Raw genomic sequence first — 18,440 nt, forward strand, 5'->3', positions numbered from 1 at the left:
CTGGCTGTGCTCTGGTGCACCAGGGCTGGCCAGAGCTGCTCGTGGGTGACAACCCCCAGCTAGGATTCAGGTCTTCCAGTTCCTGGGCTCGCTCATTTCCATCGGACTGTTATTATTTTTTTTCTAAAAGAAAAATTGCAAGTATTTTTTTTGAAATGAAAAAAAAAAAAGGAAAAAATTACCATTTCGACCACCACCACCATCCAGTCAACCAGCCAAGCAAAAAACCCTCTTCATGAGGAAATACTTCAGTGTAGACTTTCTCTGTTAAAGAAAATGTAGAGGTCTTGGCACAATGACTCAGTTGGCTAATTCTCCGCGTCCAAGCACTGGCACCCTGTATGGGTGTCAGTTCATGTTCCGGCTGCTCCAGTTCCCATCAGCCCCCTGCTTGTGGCCTGGGAAAGCAGTCAAGGATGGCCCTAAAGGTTTGGGAGACCCAGAGGAGGAGGCTCCTGGCTCCTGGCTTTGGATCAGCTCAGCTCTGGCCATTGGGACCCTTGGGGAGTGAACCAGTGGATGGAAGATCTCTCTGTCTCTGTGTTTGTGGTCTCTCCTTCTCTCTGTAAATCTGCCTTTCCAATAAAAATAAATTAATCTTTTTTTTAAGATTTATTTATTTTATTACAAAGTCAGATATACAGAGAGGAGGAGAGACAGAGAGGAAGATCTTCCGTCCAATGATTCACTCCCCAAGTGAGCCGCAACGGCCGGTGCTGCGCCGATCCGATGCCGGGAACCTGGAACCTCTTCCGGGTCTCCCACGCGGGTGCAGGGTCCCAAAGCCTTGGGCCGTCCTCAACTGCTTTCCCAGGCCACAAGCAGGGAGCTGGATGGGAAGTGGAGCTTCCGGGATTAGAACTGGCGCCCACATGGGATCCCGGGGCGTTGAAGGCGAGGACTTTAGCCGCTAGGCCACGCCGCCGGGCCCAAAATAAATTAATCTTAAAAAACAAAAAGAAAATGTAAGATCTGGTGTTGTGGTGCAGTGGGTTAAGTCTCTGATTATAAGAGCTCCTCGCTTCAGAGTGGCTCAGCCCTGGCTGTTTGGCGCTGAATCAATGGATGGAAGATCTTTCCCGCTCTGCGTTTCCTTCTCTCTATATAAGTCTCTGGTTATAAGCTGCATCAGGGCTAGTTTGAGTCTTGGCTGCTTTGTGTCTAATCCAGCCTCCTGTGAATGCACCCTGAAAGGCGGTGGAAGCTGGCCCAAATGCTTGAGGCCCTGACGCCTACCTGGGAGAGCCAGATGGAGAGCCTGGCTCCCGGCTTCAGCCTGGCCCTGAACTGGCTGTGGTGACCATATGGGGAGTGAGCCAGTAAATGGAAAAATATGTCATGTCATGGATCTTTCTCTGTGTCACTGTACTTTTCAAATAAATAAGTGAAGTCTTAAAAAGCATGAAATACTATACTGTTTAAGGCATTCTAAAACTCTGGTAATAAGAGGCAGAAAAGATAAATCTCCCTCCATCAGAAATAGGCCATGCTAAAGCCAAGTGCCAGGAGCGCCATCGTGGCGTCCCACACGGGTGACAGGGCCGCAGGTAGTTGCGGGGCACATTGCACTGCTTTTCCACGCAGTTACAGGGATCCGAAGTGGAGCAACCAGGACTTGAACTGGTGATTCAAAATGAGATACTGGATTACCAGCAACTTAACCTGATACAGCACAATGCTTGCCTCCTTCCTTGCCCATTTTCTATTCCTTCATCTCTATCTGCTATCCACTGTCCGCTCCTACCTTCTGTGCGCCTTCTGTGTTGATCTGAGAAGGTGGGTTGGCCAGAATGAAGCAGGGGGTCCTGTTTGTTCTTTCCCCTCTTTTTTCTCAACCTTCCAGCTCCCTCTGCATTTTCTGCCCTCATTTATTCACCTTCCGATCCTAGCCTGAGACTGGCAATCCTTAGATCTGTCCTTGGGATGGCAGTGGGACTGTGTAGCCACAGAATCTGCTCCACATTGGTTGACATGGACCAGGGCCGAGCCTTCCCACACATCTTTGAAGTCACAGCAGACGCAGCAGGAAGGACTGTGAGCCCTCGTGATGACAGCAGGACACCGTGGAGGGGATGCTCGAGGAGCTTCAGGGCAGAGCTGTGCGGCAGGAAGCCTGGCGTGCCTGCTCCCTGGCAGAGCTGGTTTGTCCAGTCAAGGAACTGTAGGCCAACAGGATTCCCTGCTGAGACGTTTCCCACAGCACTGTCCACTGTTTCCGCTCACAAAATCAGAATTTTCATCCAAGCCAGAAAGAATGGTGGACCCAGGGACTCCTTGGGAGGATTTGCTGCCATTACTGATGAGTGGAGGTGTGATGACGCTACAGTGCGTCTGCACAGGTGTGCTCTTGCCTGGTGCAGCTGGTCACCCCAGTGTGGTGATTGATTCCATGTTAGCCTCCGAGTTACAGGCAAGGACGTCAGGCAGTCATCAAAGGTTGTTCCATTGGGTTTCTTGGCAACAGTTCATGAGTCTATCATTTAACCCTTTGTTTTTCTTTTATTACAGTCCCAGAATACATATTAATTAGATACAGAATAATATAGTGTAATTTGTTACCCTGATAACACATACATATCTAAGACCAATTGGTGGCTTAACGTGCTGTTCCACACCACCAACCCTTTCTTATGTATTTCTGAATAACATTTACAAGAATGAAATATAACTGATATAATGTTACTTAACCCTCAAAACAAGTTCAACTTGTTTTTGGGAATTATCCACCTTTCCTTAGTGACTTGAGTACGCTCTATGCTTTGGTCCTCAGTGAGGAACATCCTTTAAAAAAATCCTTTCAGACTGTGAGTGTAGCCCTTACTAAATGGAACCTTATGTTAGTAAAAAGGAAAAAGTAGCTGTTCTGTAATTTTAAAATGAAGTAGCCTTGCTATTTTCCTGAAGCATTATTGTACATGGTAAAAGCATCTATTATAACTAGAAAACTACCTTGTATGTAGCTGGAGCAAAAAGTTGCTCCATCTTTGAAACCATTGATTTATACGCTTTGATTAATAAAGTAAACCCAATTACATTTATTTCTTATTTATGTTTGAAAGGTAGTGACAGGGAAAGACTCCATCTGCTAGCTCATTCCCTAAGTTCTTTTTTTTTTGAAAGTTTTTTAAAAAAGATTTATTTTTTTTTTTTTTAGGATTTATTTATTTTTATTACAAAGTCAGATATACAGAGAGGAGAGATGGAGAGGAAGATTTTCCATCCGATGATTCATTCCCCAAGTGAGCCCAACGGCCGGTGCTGCGCCAATCCAAAGCCAGGAACCTGGAACCTGGAACCTCTTCTGGGTCTCCCACAAGGGTGCAGTGTCCCAATGCATTGGGCCGTCCTCGACTGCTTTCCCAGGCCACAAGCAGGGAGCTGGATGGGAAGTGGAGCTGCCGGGATTAGAACCGGTGCCCATATGGGATCCCAGGGCGTTCAAGGCGAAGACATTAGCTGCTAGGCCACGGCGCAGGGCCCAATTCCCTAAGTTCTTATAACAGGCAGGCCTGAGTGGGCTAGACTGAAGTCAGGAGCCTGGAACTCACTCTGGGTCTCTGACGTGCGTGGCCAGGATCCAAGTATTTGAACCTTCATGTGCCGCCTCCCCGGTTTGCATCAGCTGGCAGCTGGAATCAGAGGCTAAACTGGGCCTTGGGCCCAGGCACTCTGCTGTGGAATGTGTGTGTACATCCCTGGCTGCTGCTTAAGTGCTGTGTCAACTGCCACCTCCCCCAGCCTTGTGTACAGCAGGTTCTTTGTGTATCTGAAAAGATTTTAACCACAAAAATAATTTCCTTGCTTTTTATAATCCTCACATCTTTCATCATAATGCTGGGTTACAAACAGTAGAGCTGTTGTCTCCTTCTAAAGAGAGTGGAGAACATGTTGGATAATATTTCTTAGGCAATATAAATTACCTGGACTAGATTCCTTGTAGCAGTGTATTATATCCCACATTCATTTTGGTTTCTCTTTTTTCTTTTGATTTCCTTTTTTTTAAAAGACTTATTTATTTATTTTTTTTAAAGATTTATTCATTTTATTACAGCCAGATATACACAGAGGAGGAGAGACAGAGAGGAAGATCTTCCGTCCGATGATTCACTCCCCAAGTGAGCTGCAACGGGCCGATGTGCGCCGATCCGAAGCCGGGAACCTGGAACCTCTTCCGGGTCTCCCACGCGGGTGCAGGGTCCCAATGCATTGGGCCGTCCTCGACTGCTTTCCCAGGCCACAAGCAGGGAGCTGGATGGGAAGTGGAGCTGCCGGGATTAGATCCGGCGCCCATATGGGATCCTGGGATGTTTGTAAGGTGAGCCACCATGCAGGGCCCAGTTTATTTTCATTTTATTTGGAAGTCAGAGACAGCAACACAGAGGGTTCGTCAATCTACTGGTTCCCTCCCCGCATGCCACGGCTGCCAGGGCTGGGCCAGGCTAAAGCCAGCCGTCCATGTACTTGGTTCATCTTACCGAGCTTTTCCAGATGCGTTAGCAGGGAGCTGATCAGAAGCAGAGTAGTGCTCCCCACTCAAGTCAGGTGCTCTCATATGGAGCACTCATTGAGATGCTGGCATCTCCAGCAGTGGCTTAGTTCTCGGTGACTCAGTCCTAGTCCCCTGGACCTTCAGTCACTGAAATTTGCTTATCATTTGACTCGTGATCTGGAAGTCAAAGGTTTTACCAACAATAGGCATGTGACCATGTGAGGATTTTGGAGTTACTTGAGCCTCAGTTGAATAAACTTGCAGTACAATTGGAAGACCAGGATATATTTTTTGTAATTTTCTTGAGTCCTCACTTACGTGATGGAATTTTGTGCTTTCATTTTTTGTGCCTTCTCACCCTGACTGTAAAATAGTTAATCCATCATTTGATTCAGGCTGGAAGAAAATGGATGACAAGGAAACGGAAATAAAAGAACATTGCCTGCTTTGCGGCGGCGTGACTGCTGCTCTCTGTCAGGTAGAATGCTGCATTATTGATGGCAGCCCCAGTGTGGAGGTGAGCTCTGAGCTTGAATTAGGCTGATGCCTGGTAACGACCCTTGACAGGTGATCTGTGCCTGGACAGACTCGAGCTAAGTGCCATCTCTTCTCCTCTCCTTCCCGATGCAGTCTCCTGGCTGCTGACTTTTGTCAGGGAGGCCTCAGGATGAAATTGTATTTGCTATTATCTAGGGGATTAACATATCAAACCCAATCACCCATGGCTTTAAAAAAAACCTTGGATGAATTTGTGTCCCTCTGGTCGACTTTAAAAATAGTACAGCCAGACAGACATCTTAATGCGGTGAGTGATGGGTTGGGTCAGGAAAGGGCTTGTTTTCCTGCTTACGACTGTGATGTCTTGCATTGTACCTTTTTCCCCAAGCTCAAAATTCTAGACCATCCTTTCCTGTGAATGGCAGATATGCTCAAATTGCTTTGTTCTCAGGGGCAGTGCTACTTCCGTTAAACAGAGTCAACCATATGGTGTGAGAAGAAGCCAAGTTTCATGTTTAATATTTCTTTTTAACTGTAGCTAACACAGTAGGCAAAATCATTGATACAATTTCAGTGGGGGAATTGGGAAAGATTTTAAATAACTACAAATAAATCACGGAATCACTTCATTCAGATGTGCTTACCAGAACAAAATAGAAAAGGAGAAGCCAGGATGTCTGAAGTGAAACTCGTTCACGGAGATGCAGTGATGGCGGGACTCTTCCCAGGGGTGCTGTTGCAGGGAGTTTCCTAGAGGTCAAAGCTTGCTGTGGTCACCGAAGGGCAAAGCCGCGGAGAGAGAAAGAGAAACCACTCAGAGATACACGCCTGTGTCAGGAATGATTGTGACGTTTGATAATGAGAACTACCGGGAAGCATGCGCTGAAAATGTCATTAAAAGCTAGCATGGGGGTCAAGGCTGTCGAGCAGAGTTAAGCCGCCTCCTGGGATTCCAGTAGCCCATACAGGGACACCATAGAGGTTTCAGTTTGAGTCCCAGCTGCTGTATTTTGTGTCCAGCTCTCTGGCGTCTGGGAAAGCCCCAGATAACCCAAGTTCTTGGATTCTTGCCACCCCTGTGGGAGATCCAAGCTCCTGGCTTCTACCTGCCTGGTTCAGCCCCTGGCCATGGCAGACACTTAAGGTGTGAGTTAGTGGGTGGAAGAGCTCTCTCGGTCTTTGTCTCTTCCTGTCCCTAACCTCCTTTCAAGTAATGAAAGCACACCTGGGAACAGGGCAGGACAGGCTTCGCCCTGGAAGATCGAGACACAAGGAACAGAGAACCTGGTGCGATTCTGGGAACATCCTGCACCAAGTGATGACTGGAAATATTGGAACTTGAGAGCACAAAGGGGGCCTGTTCTTAATATTTCTTAAAAAGTTCATAGTGAATCCCATATGGACAAAAGGAAAAAAAAAAAAGAGTGAGTGTTATTTGGATCGTCGTATGTTCAGGAGGAAGTGCCCTTACCCAAGCTTTGTTCTGTTCTTCTCTCCACACCTAAAGAGATCCTGCCAGATGTGTTGTCACTCATTATGAGTCAGTGCTTTTTGTTTTTATCAGCCTGAGGGAGTGAGGGAGGGAGGGAGAGAGGGGGGGGGGGAGGGAGGGTGAGAGAGAGAGAGAGAATCCACTGGTTTACTCCCAAATGCCTGTAATGGCAGGTGCTGAGCTGGGCTGAAGCTGGTGCCTGGGACCAAATCAGGAATCTCTCTGAGATGTCCCCATTGCTTCCAGGATGTGCAGCAGCGGGAAGAGGGAGTTGGGAGCTGGAACCTGGCGTGGATGCCACCTGTGGACAGTGCTGGCAGATAACTTCCATCTACACACAGTGTGCTGGACTCTGTCTAGACTAGAACAACAAAGTGCTGGTTTTTCAATTGCTTGGATTTGCCCAGTGATTTTTGAGAGAAGTGTTAGCAGTAGCTTAAGGCTGTCATTTCACCTCTTTTATCCTCTAAAGATTGATTTTATTTTTATTCGAAAGTCAGATATACAGAGAGGAGGAGAGACGGGAAGATTTTCCACCTGTTGGTTCACTCCCCAGATGGCTGCAAGGGCTGGAGCTGAGCCAACCCAGAGCCAGGAGCCTCTTCTGGGTCTCCCACATGAGTTCAGGGTCCCAAGGCTTTGAGCCATCCTCTGCTTTCCCAGACTACAAGCGGGGAACTGGATGGGACGCAGGACTGCCGGGATTAGAACCGGTGCCCATATGGGATCCTGGCACATACAAGGCAAGAACTTTATCTGCTAGTCTACCATACAGGACCTCATTTTACTTGTGAAGTGCATTGATACTGTTTCATGTTGCTAGGCCCAGGACTAACATAGATTTACTTTAATACGTTCATTATAAAACAGGTGAGATCTAAGCACTAATATCTGGACATTGCTTAAAAACATGTGAGTACTACTTATGTTACTACACTAGGTGTAGCTTTCTCACAAGTGTGTATGTGTGTTTGTGTATTTGAGAGAATTACCATTCTGTACATGAATTCAGAATTTATTCTGCATATTAAGTTATATGGAACATTTAATTTGGAACATTATATGACTGTTTTACATTTGTAGTGAAGTTTTGGGCAAAGAAGTCTTGTGATTGCATTTGTACTATTAGAGTTTATAATATTTAAATGAAATAATTCCAAAAAAATATGTATTTGAAAGTCCGCTTTAAAGAAGGAGAAAAGATGTTGCATTCACTAGTCCACTCCCCAGATGTCTACAGTGGTTGGAAATAAAGCCAGGAGTTCATCAGAGTCTGCCACGAGGGTGCAGGGGCCCAAGCACCTGATCTGTTCTTGGTGCCTTCCCCGGCACACTGGGAGAGAGCTGGATCCAAAGTGGAACAGCTGAAACTCCAGTCCGCACCCATGTGGGATGCTGGCGCTGGAGGTGGTGGCTTAACTAGCTGCAGTACAATGCTGTCCACAGTAATATCATTTTCCATTAAAGCTAAAACCTCCCTCAATCTTGCCAAGGCGTAAGAGCCATAGGGTGACTCAGGGCTCCATACAGGAGTACAGATTAATTTGAAGAGTCCATAACTTTTGTAAAACCCATGGCTTCAGTGGGATTAGTACCTTCTCGTGTTATTAAATTTATTTTTTATTGGAAAGTCAGATATGCAGAGAGGAGTAGAGACAGAAAGGAAGATCTTCCATCCGCTGATTCATTCCCAAGGTGTCTGCAGTGACTTTAACTGATCCAATCTGAAGCCAGGAGCCAGGAGCTTCTTCCAGGTCTTCCACACAGGTGCAGGATCGCAAGGCTTTGGACCGTCCTTGACTGCATTCCAAGGCCACAGGCCGGGAGCTGGATGGGAAGTGGAGCTGCCGGGATTATAACCGGCGCCCATATGGGATCCCGGCGCATTCAAGACGAGGACTTTAGACACTAGGCTACCTCACTGGGCTTTATTCCTGAATTATTCACTTCAGAAAAGTATCCAGGAGCCTGGAACTCTATCTGGCTGTTCCGTGTGGGTGCAGGGGCGCAAAGACATAGGCCTTCACCACCTGCTTTCCCACGCACCTTCGTGGGGACCTGGGTTGGGAAAGGAGCAGCTATGGCTTGAGTTGTGGCTGCTGATGATGCTGGTGTTGCAGGTTGGGATTCATTGAGTACGCCACAGTGCTGGCCCCAAATGTAGTAAAAGCCCGATTCGAGAGTGGTGCAAGTTGGAGTAGCACTATTTAGGCATAATTCTGAAGAGCCTGACTTATGTTTATTTTAAAATACTATGGTACATTTGACATTTTGGTGATTGAAAAACTAAGCATATGTATATATATATTTATCTAAAATACATATTTTTTTGTATTTTCATTGTGAATGTGTGTATGTAACATTTTGCAGTACCTGTTAGGTTCCATGTCTGGATTGTGAATGCATTTTGTTGTACAGATTTCAAGAGTGGATTGGCAAGTGTGATGACTGACTCTTACCTCTCTTTCTGGGTGTGTCTTGCCTTTTTACTTGTGTCCTTCCATTTTTTTACCTGTCCCGTTTCGAGATTGAGGCAGCGGGGAGGCTGCGGTCCCCTGGTCCTGGGTCGTGGGCCAGTGCAGTTGAAGGTCCCCGCAGTCCATTTGTTCCTGCTGCCTGCGTCAGTGCCGTCCCTGTCTTTCCAGGTCACTTACTTCAGCCTCTGGTACTACAACAAGCAAAATCAGCGCCGCTGGGTGGATTTGGAGAAGCCTCTGAAGAAGCAGCTGGATAAATGTGCCCTGGAACCCACCGTGTACTTCGGCGTGGTGTTTTACGTGCCTTCCGTCTCGCAGCTGCAGCAGGAGACGACTAGGTGAGGAGCTGCACGCTGCTGTCTTTGGGGAATACCCTAGTGAGGTTGAGAGAGTGCGACTAAGGTTGCAGCCTGGAGATAGAAGAGCGAAACTTTGCCTGGCTGCAGATGTTAGCCGCTGCGTTGCAGGGCGGTCTGGTATGCGGCACGTCAGTGAGTTCCTCTGCATGTTGCCTGAGCTATGACTTCACTGGGCATAAAGGCACAAGTCAAGGGAAAGACGGTTCCCTGCCCCGTCTGTGCACTCTTTTCATAGGTACGTAGGTGCGTCACCTTTAACGCTGTTGTTTGGGATTCTCCGTGAGGAGTCAAGGAGAGTGGAGATTCGAAACAATTAGTCATAGAATGTGTGATCAGTCTTTCGTTGTTTGTGGTCATGTGCCAAGGTTCTTGAATTCTGTAACTTCCCACGGCCATCTCTTCTGGAGGGAGCTGGGTGAGGAACCTGTGGGCGGACAGCAGAGAAAGAGAAGGAGGTGTTGCAGAGAACACTTTGGCCAGCCGAGGCCCTGGGAAAGGACCACAAGCAGAGAGCAAAGATGACAGGAAGGACTAGAAGAGAGATTAATATTCCTTTTCTCTTTTCCTGAAGAAAATAAAAACAAAACAATGAAATATAATTTCAATTCTTGTACCTACTTTTCTAAGTTCTCCAAAATCTACTGCTACCTTGCCTTCTCCACTCTGTGTTGCGTTGCTTTGGGATCAGGCTGTACCGCTGCCAGCGTGTCAGGCACACTGCATTCCTCCTGGTCTTCGTGTTCCAGTCTCTCTCTGCTGTGTGCGTCCATCTGACTCATCCATCAAGCTTCTTGACTTCTCAGACTGGAATGTGCTTTGCTTTCTCCACACGGCCCTGGAATTTGCTTCTGCTCGAGTTAAGGAGGCAATTGTCTTTATGGTTATTTGTGTGTTTATCTTTGTCCCAGATTTTGTTAAAAAAAATTTTTTTATCATCACTTCATCTGAAAGGCAGACAGGGCTTTCATCTGTGGCTTCCATTCCTAAGTTGCCTGCAACAGCCGACACCTGGACAGGCAAAAACCAGTAGCCCAGAACTGGAGCTAGGCCCCCAGGGTGTGTGGCAGGGACCCAGAAACCCGAGCCATCCCTTGCACCTCCAGGGTGTCCAGTAGCAGGATGGAGTCCAGGCACCCCATCCTGACTTGCATTGCAAGGAGGGCGCCAAATACCTGCCCTTCTCCTCAGTTTCAAACCCATGATTGCATTAGTGTTGTTTTTCTTAATTCACCAGCCTCGTGGCCTGCAGATCCTAAGGACCTGGTACAGCCCCGTACTGGATGCAGTGAGGGGTTTTTTTTTTTCTTTTTTTAATCTGCCAGTTAACTGTTGGATGAAAAGCCAAAGAAGCAAGGATCAGGTGGTAGGGATAAAATGAACTGATTACACAGCAGGTCTGAGATCTAAATATTGACAAGAGAAATAGAAGTCAGGAAGAAAAACATGAACTGGTCAATTTAATTCATTTAAACATTTACTGAAGACATGATAAGATCTAAGAAGTGTATTTGTTGCTGTTGTCGATGAATATGCAACCAAGTCTTGCCCTCGGGGAGTTCCTGATCCTTCATGTAAATCAGTAATTACAGTATCTTGTGATAATAAATACTTTAATTAAATCTCTGAATTCCTAGGGTTGGGGCACGGAGAGCCTGAGAGGGAAAGTAAAGAAGTTGACTTTTTGATAGAGTTCAGAAGGAATTTTCTAGAGTAAATAGCTTGTGTAAAGCAGGGGCATAGTGCAAAGAGACCGTGTTCTCACAATATTTCAGATATTACCTAGAGAGTTTTTAAAATACTGGTATGTCTTAGTTTTAAAGTCATGATTCATTTTCAGATTTCAAGATGACAGGATTGGGGCCTGGCGCAGTGGCCTATCGGCTAGCAGCTAAAGTCTTCGCCTTGAATGCCCTGGGATCCCATATGGGTGCCGGATCTAATCCCGGCAGCTCCACTTCCCATCCAGCTCCCTGCCTGTGTCCTGGGAAAGCAGTTGAGGATGGCCCAAAGCCTTGGAACCTTGTACTCATGTGGGAGACATGGAGGAAGTTCCAGGTTCCCGGCTTCAGATCGGCACAGCACTGACCGTTGCAGTCACTTGGGGAGTAAATCATCAGATGGAAGATCTTCCTCTGTCTCTCCTCCTCTCTGTATATCTGACTTTGCAATAAAAATAAATAAATCTTACGGCTGGTGCGTGCCGATTCGATGCCGGGAACCAGGAACCTCTTGCAGGTCTCCCACGCGGGTGCAGGGTCCCAAAGCATTGGGCCGTCTTCGACTGCTTTCTCAGGCTACAGGCAGGGAGCTGGATGGGAAGTAGAGCTGCCGGGATTAGAACCAGCGCCCATATGGGATCCCGGAGCATTCAAGGCGGGGACCTTAGCCGCTAGGCCACTGTGCCGGGACCTGTAATACATTTTGAAAGAGTGTATCAATAAGCCAACTTTACTCTTAGCCACATGTTGGGATTTTAGTAAATGGTGTTTAGCAGAAGGTAATATGCTTGGAGAGAAATTTTTGGTCGCTTTTCTTGTAGCAAATCTCCTTCCTGCTGTATTCTGTTGGAGGATTGTGCGGGAAATAAGACATCATAAGGCAGCCGCTTGTAATGTCTTACTACGCATTGGTGCCTTTATGTGCGCTGGTTAGTGGTCCCCATAGCAAAGCGTCTGAAGTGGGTGCGTCTTGTAGCTGAGAAGTAAAGTACCTTGCCCAAGGTCACACTGTTGTCAGCCACCAGAACCAGGCATGAACTCAGGCTGGCTTCTGGAATCCTTGCCTGCAACTACTGGGGTTTTATGCACTCTAGCAGAAAAATACTAAAATGTTTTGATGTTAGGCCCATCTGTAGTGGAAGATTTGTGGAGAACATGTACTGTTGTGGTCATTTGGACCTGCGTCCTAACTCCAGCCTTGCTTTGTGGAGTTGAGCCACACTACTCATTGCCCTGGTTCTCACCCCTTATCAGTAAAAGGTGGCTGGCATTAAAATAGCCAAGAAGGTAATAAAAGAGGTAATGGTGCCTGTGGCTGCTCGTGGATCTTAGCTGTGGGCTCCACGTAGTCAAAACAAAAGAAGCATTTTGAGCCCCAGCCTTATGTGGTAGAGGGAAGCGTTTTTGTAAATTTGGCGAATTTTGTGATATGTAACTTAAAGAAAGAATCTTCAGGTGCAATTTTATAGTCAGGACATTGATTTAGAAAGGGATGAATTAGAATATGGAGAAATCCACTCTCATAGCAGTTTATTTAAGACAAAATAAAAATGTTGGTAGAAGGTTAAACTGTTTCTTCCAGGCAAGTTGCATTCTGTGTTTTGATTGGATTTCAGGAAAGTCTCGAACACGTGGACTGGAGTCTGAGGACAGTACATTTAATGTATAGATTTCTTACTTCTTGTCTCCTCCAGCTCAGCTGTGAAAAGGAGCTATCCTATGGAAAATTCCAGCTTTGCTCTCTGACAGGGTTTCAGAGCCAGCACTCTGTTTCCTGACTGAGGGAGATTCAGGGATCCTGCAGGTGGAAAAAGGAAAGTCAGACTTCCATCGTGTCCCCCTGGATGCATGGTGGTGTTTTGGTGAGATTCTTTGGTAGCAAGAACAGAGACTTGAAAACTAACTTAAACAGAGGAAGGTGTTGTAAGGCAGAATGTGTGTGACATGAGTCAGGAGAAGGTGCTTAGGGACTTCAGCAGGGCCGTGCTTCCCTGACAGCCCAGCTGGACTTGAGATGGCGTCGTGGATTCTCCTGGAGGCCACTGGCCCCAACAATGTGCAGCACAGTGAAGGCCCTTGTAACTACCTGCTGAGCAAATAAATGAAAAGGAAGTGATAAATCTTTCCTCCTGAGCTGTATCAAAATGGAGACACGATCCACCACTGCTTGATGGTTTCAAGTCCAAGGTTGCTGAGATTTAGCGCTGCTGTTGAAGTACCTGCCAGGTGTCTAGTGTTGTGCTAGTCTAGAGCTTTTCATCCATCTCTTAATACTTCTCAGCCCTATGAAGGGGGTCATGGTCCCCTCATCTCACTGGTAATAAAATTGAGATCCATAGATGATAACTTACCCAAGTTCATGCAGAATATTAAGTTGGAGATCTGAAGCTTGACTAATAACCAGTGCTGAGTGTGGTAAAAATATAGAGGGTAAACAAAAATAAACACATGATAGAATACTAAAGAAGTGTCTTGACTGTTGACTGCAGCTTTTCTTTTTGGTACTTATAAAAAATTTCTTAATACAAATATGATCTGAAATACCAGGAGCAAATGTTTTCTTTTGGTTTTACTTTCCAGTGCTAGGGAGAAACCAAACAGATCAGCAAAGCCTAGCAATAGTGTTGTCATCGAAGTTTTGTTATTTATTTGTGAGGGAGAGCAAGAGAGAACTCCTGTGCCCTGGCTCATTCCCCTAAATGCCTGTGAGGGCTGAGCCAGGCTTGGGCTGAAGCCAGGAACCCGTTCCAGGTCTCCCACGTGGATGACAGGGCTCGCGTTACGGCAGCCATCACTCACGGCTTCCCTGGTTCCCATGAGCAGGAAGTGGAATGAGGAGCCAGAGGCAGGGCTCAAATCCAGATCCTCTGACCTGGGGCACGGGCATTCCAACTCCCTTCTCTGTGTGTGTGTGCGTGTGTTTTATTTCTAACCCCCTTCTTAATCATTGGGCCCGAGAATATTTATAGTGAAGGCTAGCCATCCATACTTCGTTTGCGCAACCAGAAAGAACAAATTGCAGGACCTGTCTTAGAAGGCATGCTACAAATGACCAGTTGTAATGTTACAGATGGTTTTCCCTTGGAAATAACTACAGTTAGGGATAAGTGATTCATTAAATTGATTAAAGGCTGTGTGTAGGTGTAGATATGGCCAAGAACATTGTTTTCCTTCTTTGAAACTATGGGTGCTGTTAAGGCTCTGACTGCTTTATGCTTCTTTACTGAAAAGCGATAAAACGCATTGTCTCAGGGGTAACATTAATATTGACTTTGTAAAATTGCCTTTTTTTTATTAAATAGGTATCAGTATTATTTGCAGCTGAAGAAAGATATCTTGGAAGGAAACATTCCTTGTACATTGGAACAAGCTATTCAGCTGGCAGGCTTAGCTGTTCAAGGTAAATAGGCAATTAATGATGACATTTCTCTGTCGGATTAAAAGGTGTGTTAACAGAGACGAGAAGTCTTCAGCTAGCTGACTTTTTATGTGCCTTTTTAGTAATGTTTGTATGTTAGTGAAATACTAAGGGGCTTCCTTCAGGGGAAAAAGGCAAAAAGCTATTTATTTATTTGGCAGAGGGGGAGCATCAGAGCTTTTCTGTCTAGCTCGTCCATTCCCCAGATGATCACAAGAGCCTGCTGTGGGCCAGCCAGAAGCTGGGAGCCAAGCTCTCCCCTGTGGGCGCAGGAGCCCAAGCCAATTTGGGCCATGCTTCACTGTTTTCCCGGGCTCATTAGCAGGATTCTGTGTCAGGAGTGGAATAGCCAAGACTCCAGCCAACGTTCCACTGTGGGAATGTGCTGAAGGTAAATGACGGTTTAATGTGCTGTGCCACAACTCTGGCCCTTCAGATTTTAATTTAATGGGAAGTAAAATTTTTTTTTTTTTGGCAAGTCAGGATCACAACTCCACCTAATTAATATTTTCAAATGGTGTTTTCAGAATGTCCTCTTTATAGCTGTAATACAACACTGACTTTTGAATCACAAGCACACCATTTGAATATTGAATTTTATTGTGCCTGTTTTTGCTCTGCACGTTAAATATCATTAACGTGAATATTTGTCCTTCTGTCTAGCCGATTTTGGTGACTTTGATCAATATGAATCCCAGGACTTCCTTCAGAAATTTGCCTTGTTTCCGGTGGTAAGAATCCTTTTAACCTCTTTATAAATGGTTTATTCCTGTGCTCATGGTAAGCCCTGAAGTCCGTTCCCTGTGGTGGACTTGCTGGGTGGGAGCAGGGTCACAGCCTCTTGGGTGTGAGTGCTGTGCTTTTCTGGATTCTTGCAATTGCACAGGGGTTAAAGGCCCCGTGGACGTGGCCCTGTGCCCAGCCCGCCTGGCTTTGACTGAGTCTGGAGAGACAGGTTCATTTTTGGTGTCTGTGAGCCCATGCCGAGGCTTGACTGCACCTGAAGGCTTGAAGCCTCACGTAGCTTTGTTGGAATGAACTTGACCTCACAACAGCCATTTTAAAAGCAGATAACGAAGGAGCCAGTACCTTCTGTGTTTTATGTCTTTGCTGAGGAAGTGATGTGAGGAGTGGGAGGGCCCTGAAGGAGGGGTGCGCTTCTGGGTCTGCAGGGCATACGTGAGAGGTGGTGTTGGAGTTGGCTTCCGTCCTTCTGAATGCCTCTCAGGACAGGAGGGTTGACCCCTGAGCAGAGCTGCTTCCTTAGCTCCTTCGAGAGATCACCGTGGCTCGTGTAGCTAAATCCCTCCCAGATAGTTGCAGTGGTTGTTTTGCCTGCCTGGGAAGGGAGCCGAGAGTGACTGCTGGATGGAGATGCGGGCCAGCTGTCTCAAGCAGTTACTGCCGCCATGTTTTCTTCAGGCATGGCTGCAAGATGAAAAAGTTCTGGAAGAAGCAACCCAGAAAGTGGCCCTACTACATCAGAAATACAGGTAACATCAAGAAAGCAGACACGGAGGGAGGCAGAGGTCACACCTGCCACAGTGTGACGTGTGCGGTGACAACGGGCAAACCTGGTCCTTTACTGCTGTGGCTAGTATGTATTACAAGTCACCAGCATTTAGGGGGAGTGCCTGCCCTCACCCAGTGCTGCTCCAAGTAAGCACTCAGCCATATGTTAACTCACGCGCTGTTCTAGGCAGGGGACTGTGGAGTGTTGACGGCAGCCAGTCTGAAAGGTGTAAGTTCTTCAGCGTGCATTTTGAGGCTTGTAGTAGGTTAGCGTGGGGCATGGGGTGGTTTTCTGTTAGGATAGGTCAAGTGCAGGGTTATTTCCCATGAAGCCACATAGCTGTCCTCTGAAGTGCCCCCCTCTGTCCGCCCACCTCTGTGTGCTGATAGACACTGTTGGAAGGGTTTTTTTTTTTAATAAACCAAATACCACACAGTTGCAGGAACTTTCTATGTCATTAGATCCTTCCATCTGTAACTCTCTTTAAGACAAGTAATCTTTCTCCAGCTTGAGATGGAAAAACCAAGCGCACACACACACACACACACACACACACAAAGCTTAGTGTTTCCACTTGTCATAGGTGTGGGCATTTTTTTTAAAGGTTTATTTGTTTGAAAGTCAGAGAAGGAGAGAGAGAGAGGAAGAGAACTCTCTCACTTGCTGCTTCACTTCCCAGATGGCAGCGGCAGCTGAGACTACGCCAGGAGCTTCCTCTGGGGTGCCTACACGGGTGCAGGGGTGCAGCCTTCTGGCCCATCCTCCACCGCTTTTCCCAGTGCATTACCATGGAGCTGGATCAGAAGTGGAGTGAACGGGGATGAACTGGAACCATACTGGATGCTGCATCGGAGGCGGCCGCTTTTCCCTGCTGTGCCCACAGTGCTGGCCACAGGGTCTGATTCTAATGGTCTCTTTCCGCTGAAATTCCTGAAACGACTGGCAACGGATTCATCATCCTGACACGCCCCTTCCCTCCTTCATGTCTCCCCTTCTTCCCAGATGCCTCTGGATGTTTCTCATTCTCCACGAGCCTGCGTTTCCTGCGCTGCCATTAAAGGCCTCCCGTCCCTGTCTGCCGACCAAGAGAAGCATGCCTTTTTTTTTTCCTAGCCCAACTGATCTCTTCAGACACATGTTGCCCTGATTTCAGTCACTTCCATCTGTTCTTTCATTTACCCATCCATTTCCTTAAAGTTAGTGCAGTGCGCTGACCCAGACACCTGTCTGTCACGCACACTGCCTGCCCATTTGTGACTCACCTGATCTAAAAGGGTTTTCCCCTCTCTTTATTCCTGTGCTTGGCATTGGGGATTTACTGCACGCTTCTCGGGGTGATAAGCGATGACTCAGCAGATTAGAAAGATCCTAGCTTTTCCTGTTCCATGTGCTCCATAGCCTGCCTAAAGCGTACACTTTATGTAATTTGCTCTCATTCAGAACAGTACCTACATAGCCTGTGGTTGGCTTTGGGCAAATATTAGAATAATAATAAGAAGAATCACAGATACTCAGAACTATGAGATACTTACAGTGTTTATGGCAAGTGGATGTGTCCTTAAGAAAAGCTCTTAGTTTAACAAATAATAGTAATTGGTTTTGTGAGCAGCATCAGTAAATCTGTCTTGGGTTCCAGGGGCCTCGCCGCTCCCGACGCTGAGATGCTCTACATGCAGGAGGTGGAGAGAATGGATGGCTACGGGGAAGAGAGCTACCCGGCCAAGGTGAGCGTGGCTCGAGGGCCAGGGCTCGCCGAGGTCTGACTCGGCGACTGGCGAGAGAACAGCCAGGAAGCTGGAGACTGCTGTGGTGTGGGCAGCTAGAGACACGCGTGAGCCTGCAGGCTTAAAAGCCGAGGCAGTCCATGCTTTGGAACAGGTCTTGAAGTTGCTCAGATTCTGCATGTACAGCTGTGCACCCCACACGTCACACTCCGCTCTGGACTGGGCTGCCCACGTGACGCTGGTTGCACTGGGTTCTAATGCGCTAGTGGTCTCCTAGCAGTTTTAGCTTGAGTGCCTGTGCTCTGGGGTGTTCACACAGGGGTGTGACCTCCTGCCTGTGCCCTGCGGTGCACATCTGTACTGTCACACTGATCCTGTGCTCCGGGGTGTTCACACAGGGGTGTGACCTCCTGCCTGTGCCCTGCCCTGCACATCTGTACTGTTTGTCACACTGATCTTTGCTCCGGGTGTTCACACGGGGGTGTGACCACCTGCCGCTGCCCTGCGGTGCATATCTGTACTGTCACACTGATCCTGTGCTCCGGGGTGTTCACACAGGGGTGTGACCTCCTGCCTCTGCCCTGCCCTGCACATCTGTACTGTTTGTCACGCTGATCCTGTGCTCCGGGGTGTTCACACGGGGGTGTGACCACCTGCCGCTGCCCTGCGGTGCACATCTGTACTGTTTGTCACACTGATCTTGCTCCTCCTTGCTCAGGCTTTTGGGCATCTTTGCTTTGAGAGTCGAGTTG

General features: G+C 47.2%; 1 protein-coding gene across 2 annotated transcripts in view; it reads left to right on the forward strand.

The window, feature by feature from the left end:
* PTPN21 (protein tyrosine phosphatase non-receptor type 21) overlaps positions 1–18,440 on the forward strand; it is a 57,699-nt gene that overhangs the window by 13,845 nt on the left and 25,414 nt on the right. For both annotated transcript variants that reach the window (XM_058655346.1, XM_058655347.1), the window contains exons 3-7: positions 9,125–9,294; positions 14,336–14,433; positions 15,115–15,182; positions 15,874–15,944; positions 17,601–17,688. In XM_058655346.1, the coding sequence (XP_058511329.1) occupies positions 9,125–9,294; positions 14,336–14,433; positions 15,115–15,182; positions 15,874–15,944; positions 17,601–17,688 (495 nt within the window). The remainder of the gene's footprint in view (positions 1–9,124; positions 9,295–14,335; positions 14,434–15,114; positions 15,183–15,873; positions 15,945–17,600; positions 17,689–18,440) is intronic.

The sequence above is a fragment of the Ochotona princeps genome, chromosome 26 (genome assembly GCF_030435755.1).
Source record: "Ochotona princeps isolate mOchPri1 chromosome 26, mOchPri1.hap1, whole genome shotgun sequence".
NCBI classification, from domain to species: domain Eukaryota; kingdom Metazoa; phylum Chordata; class Mammalia; order Lagomorpha; family Ochotonidae; genus Ochotona; species Ochotona princeps.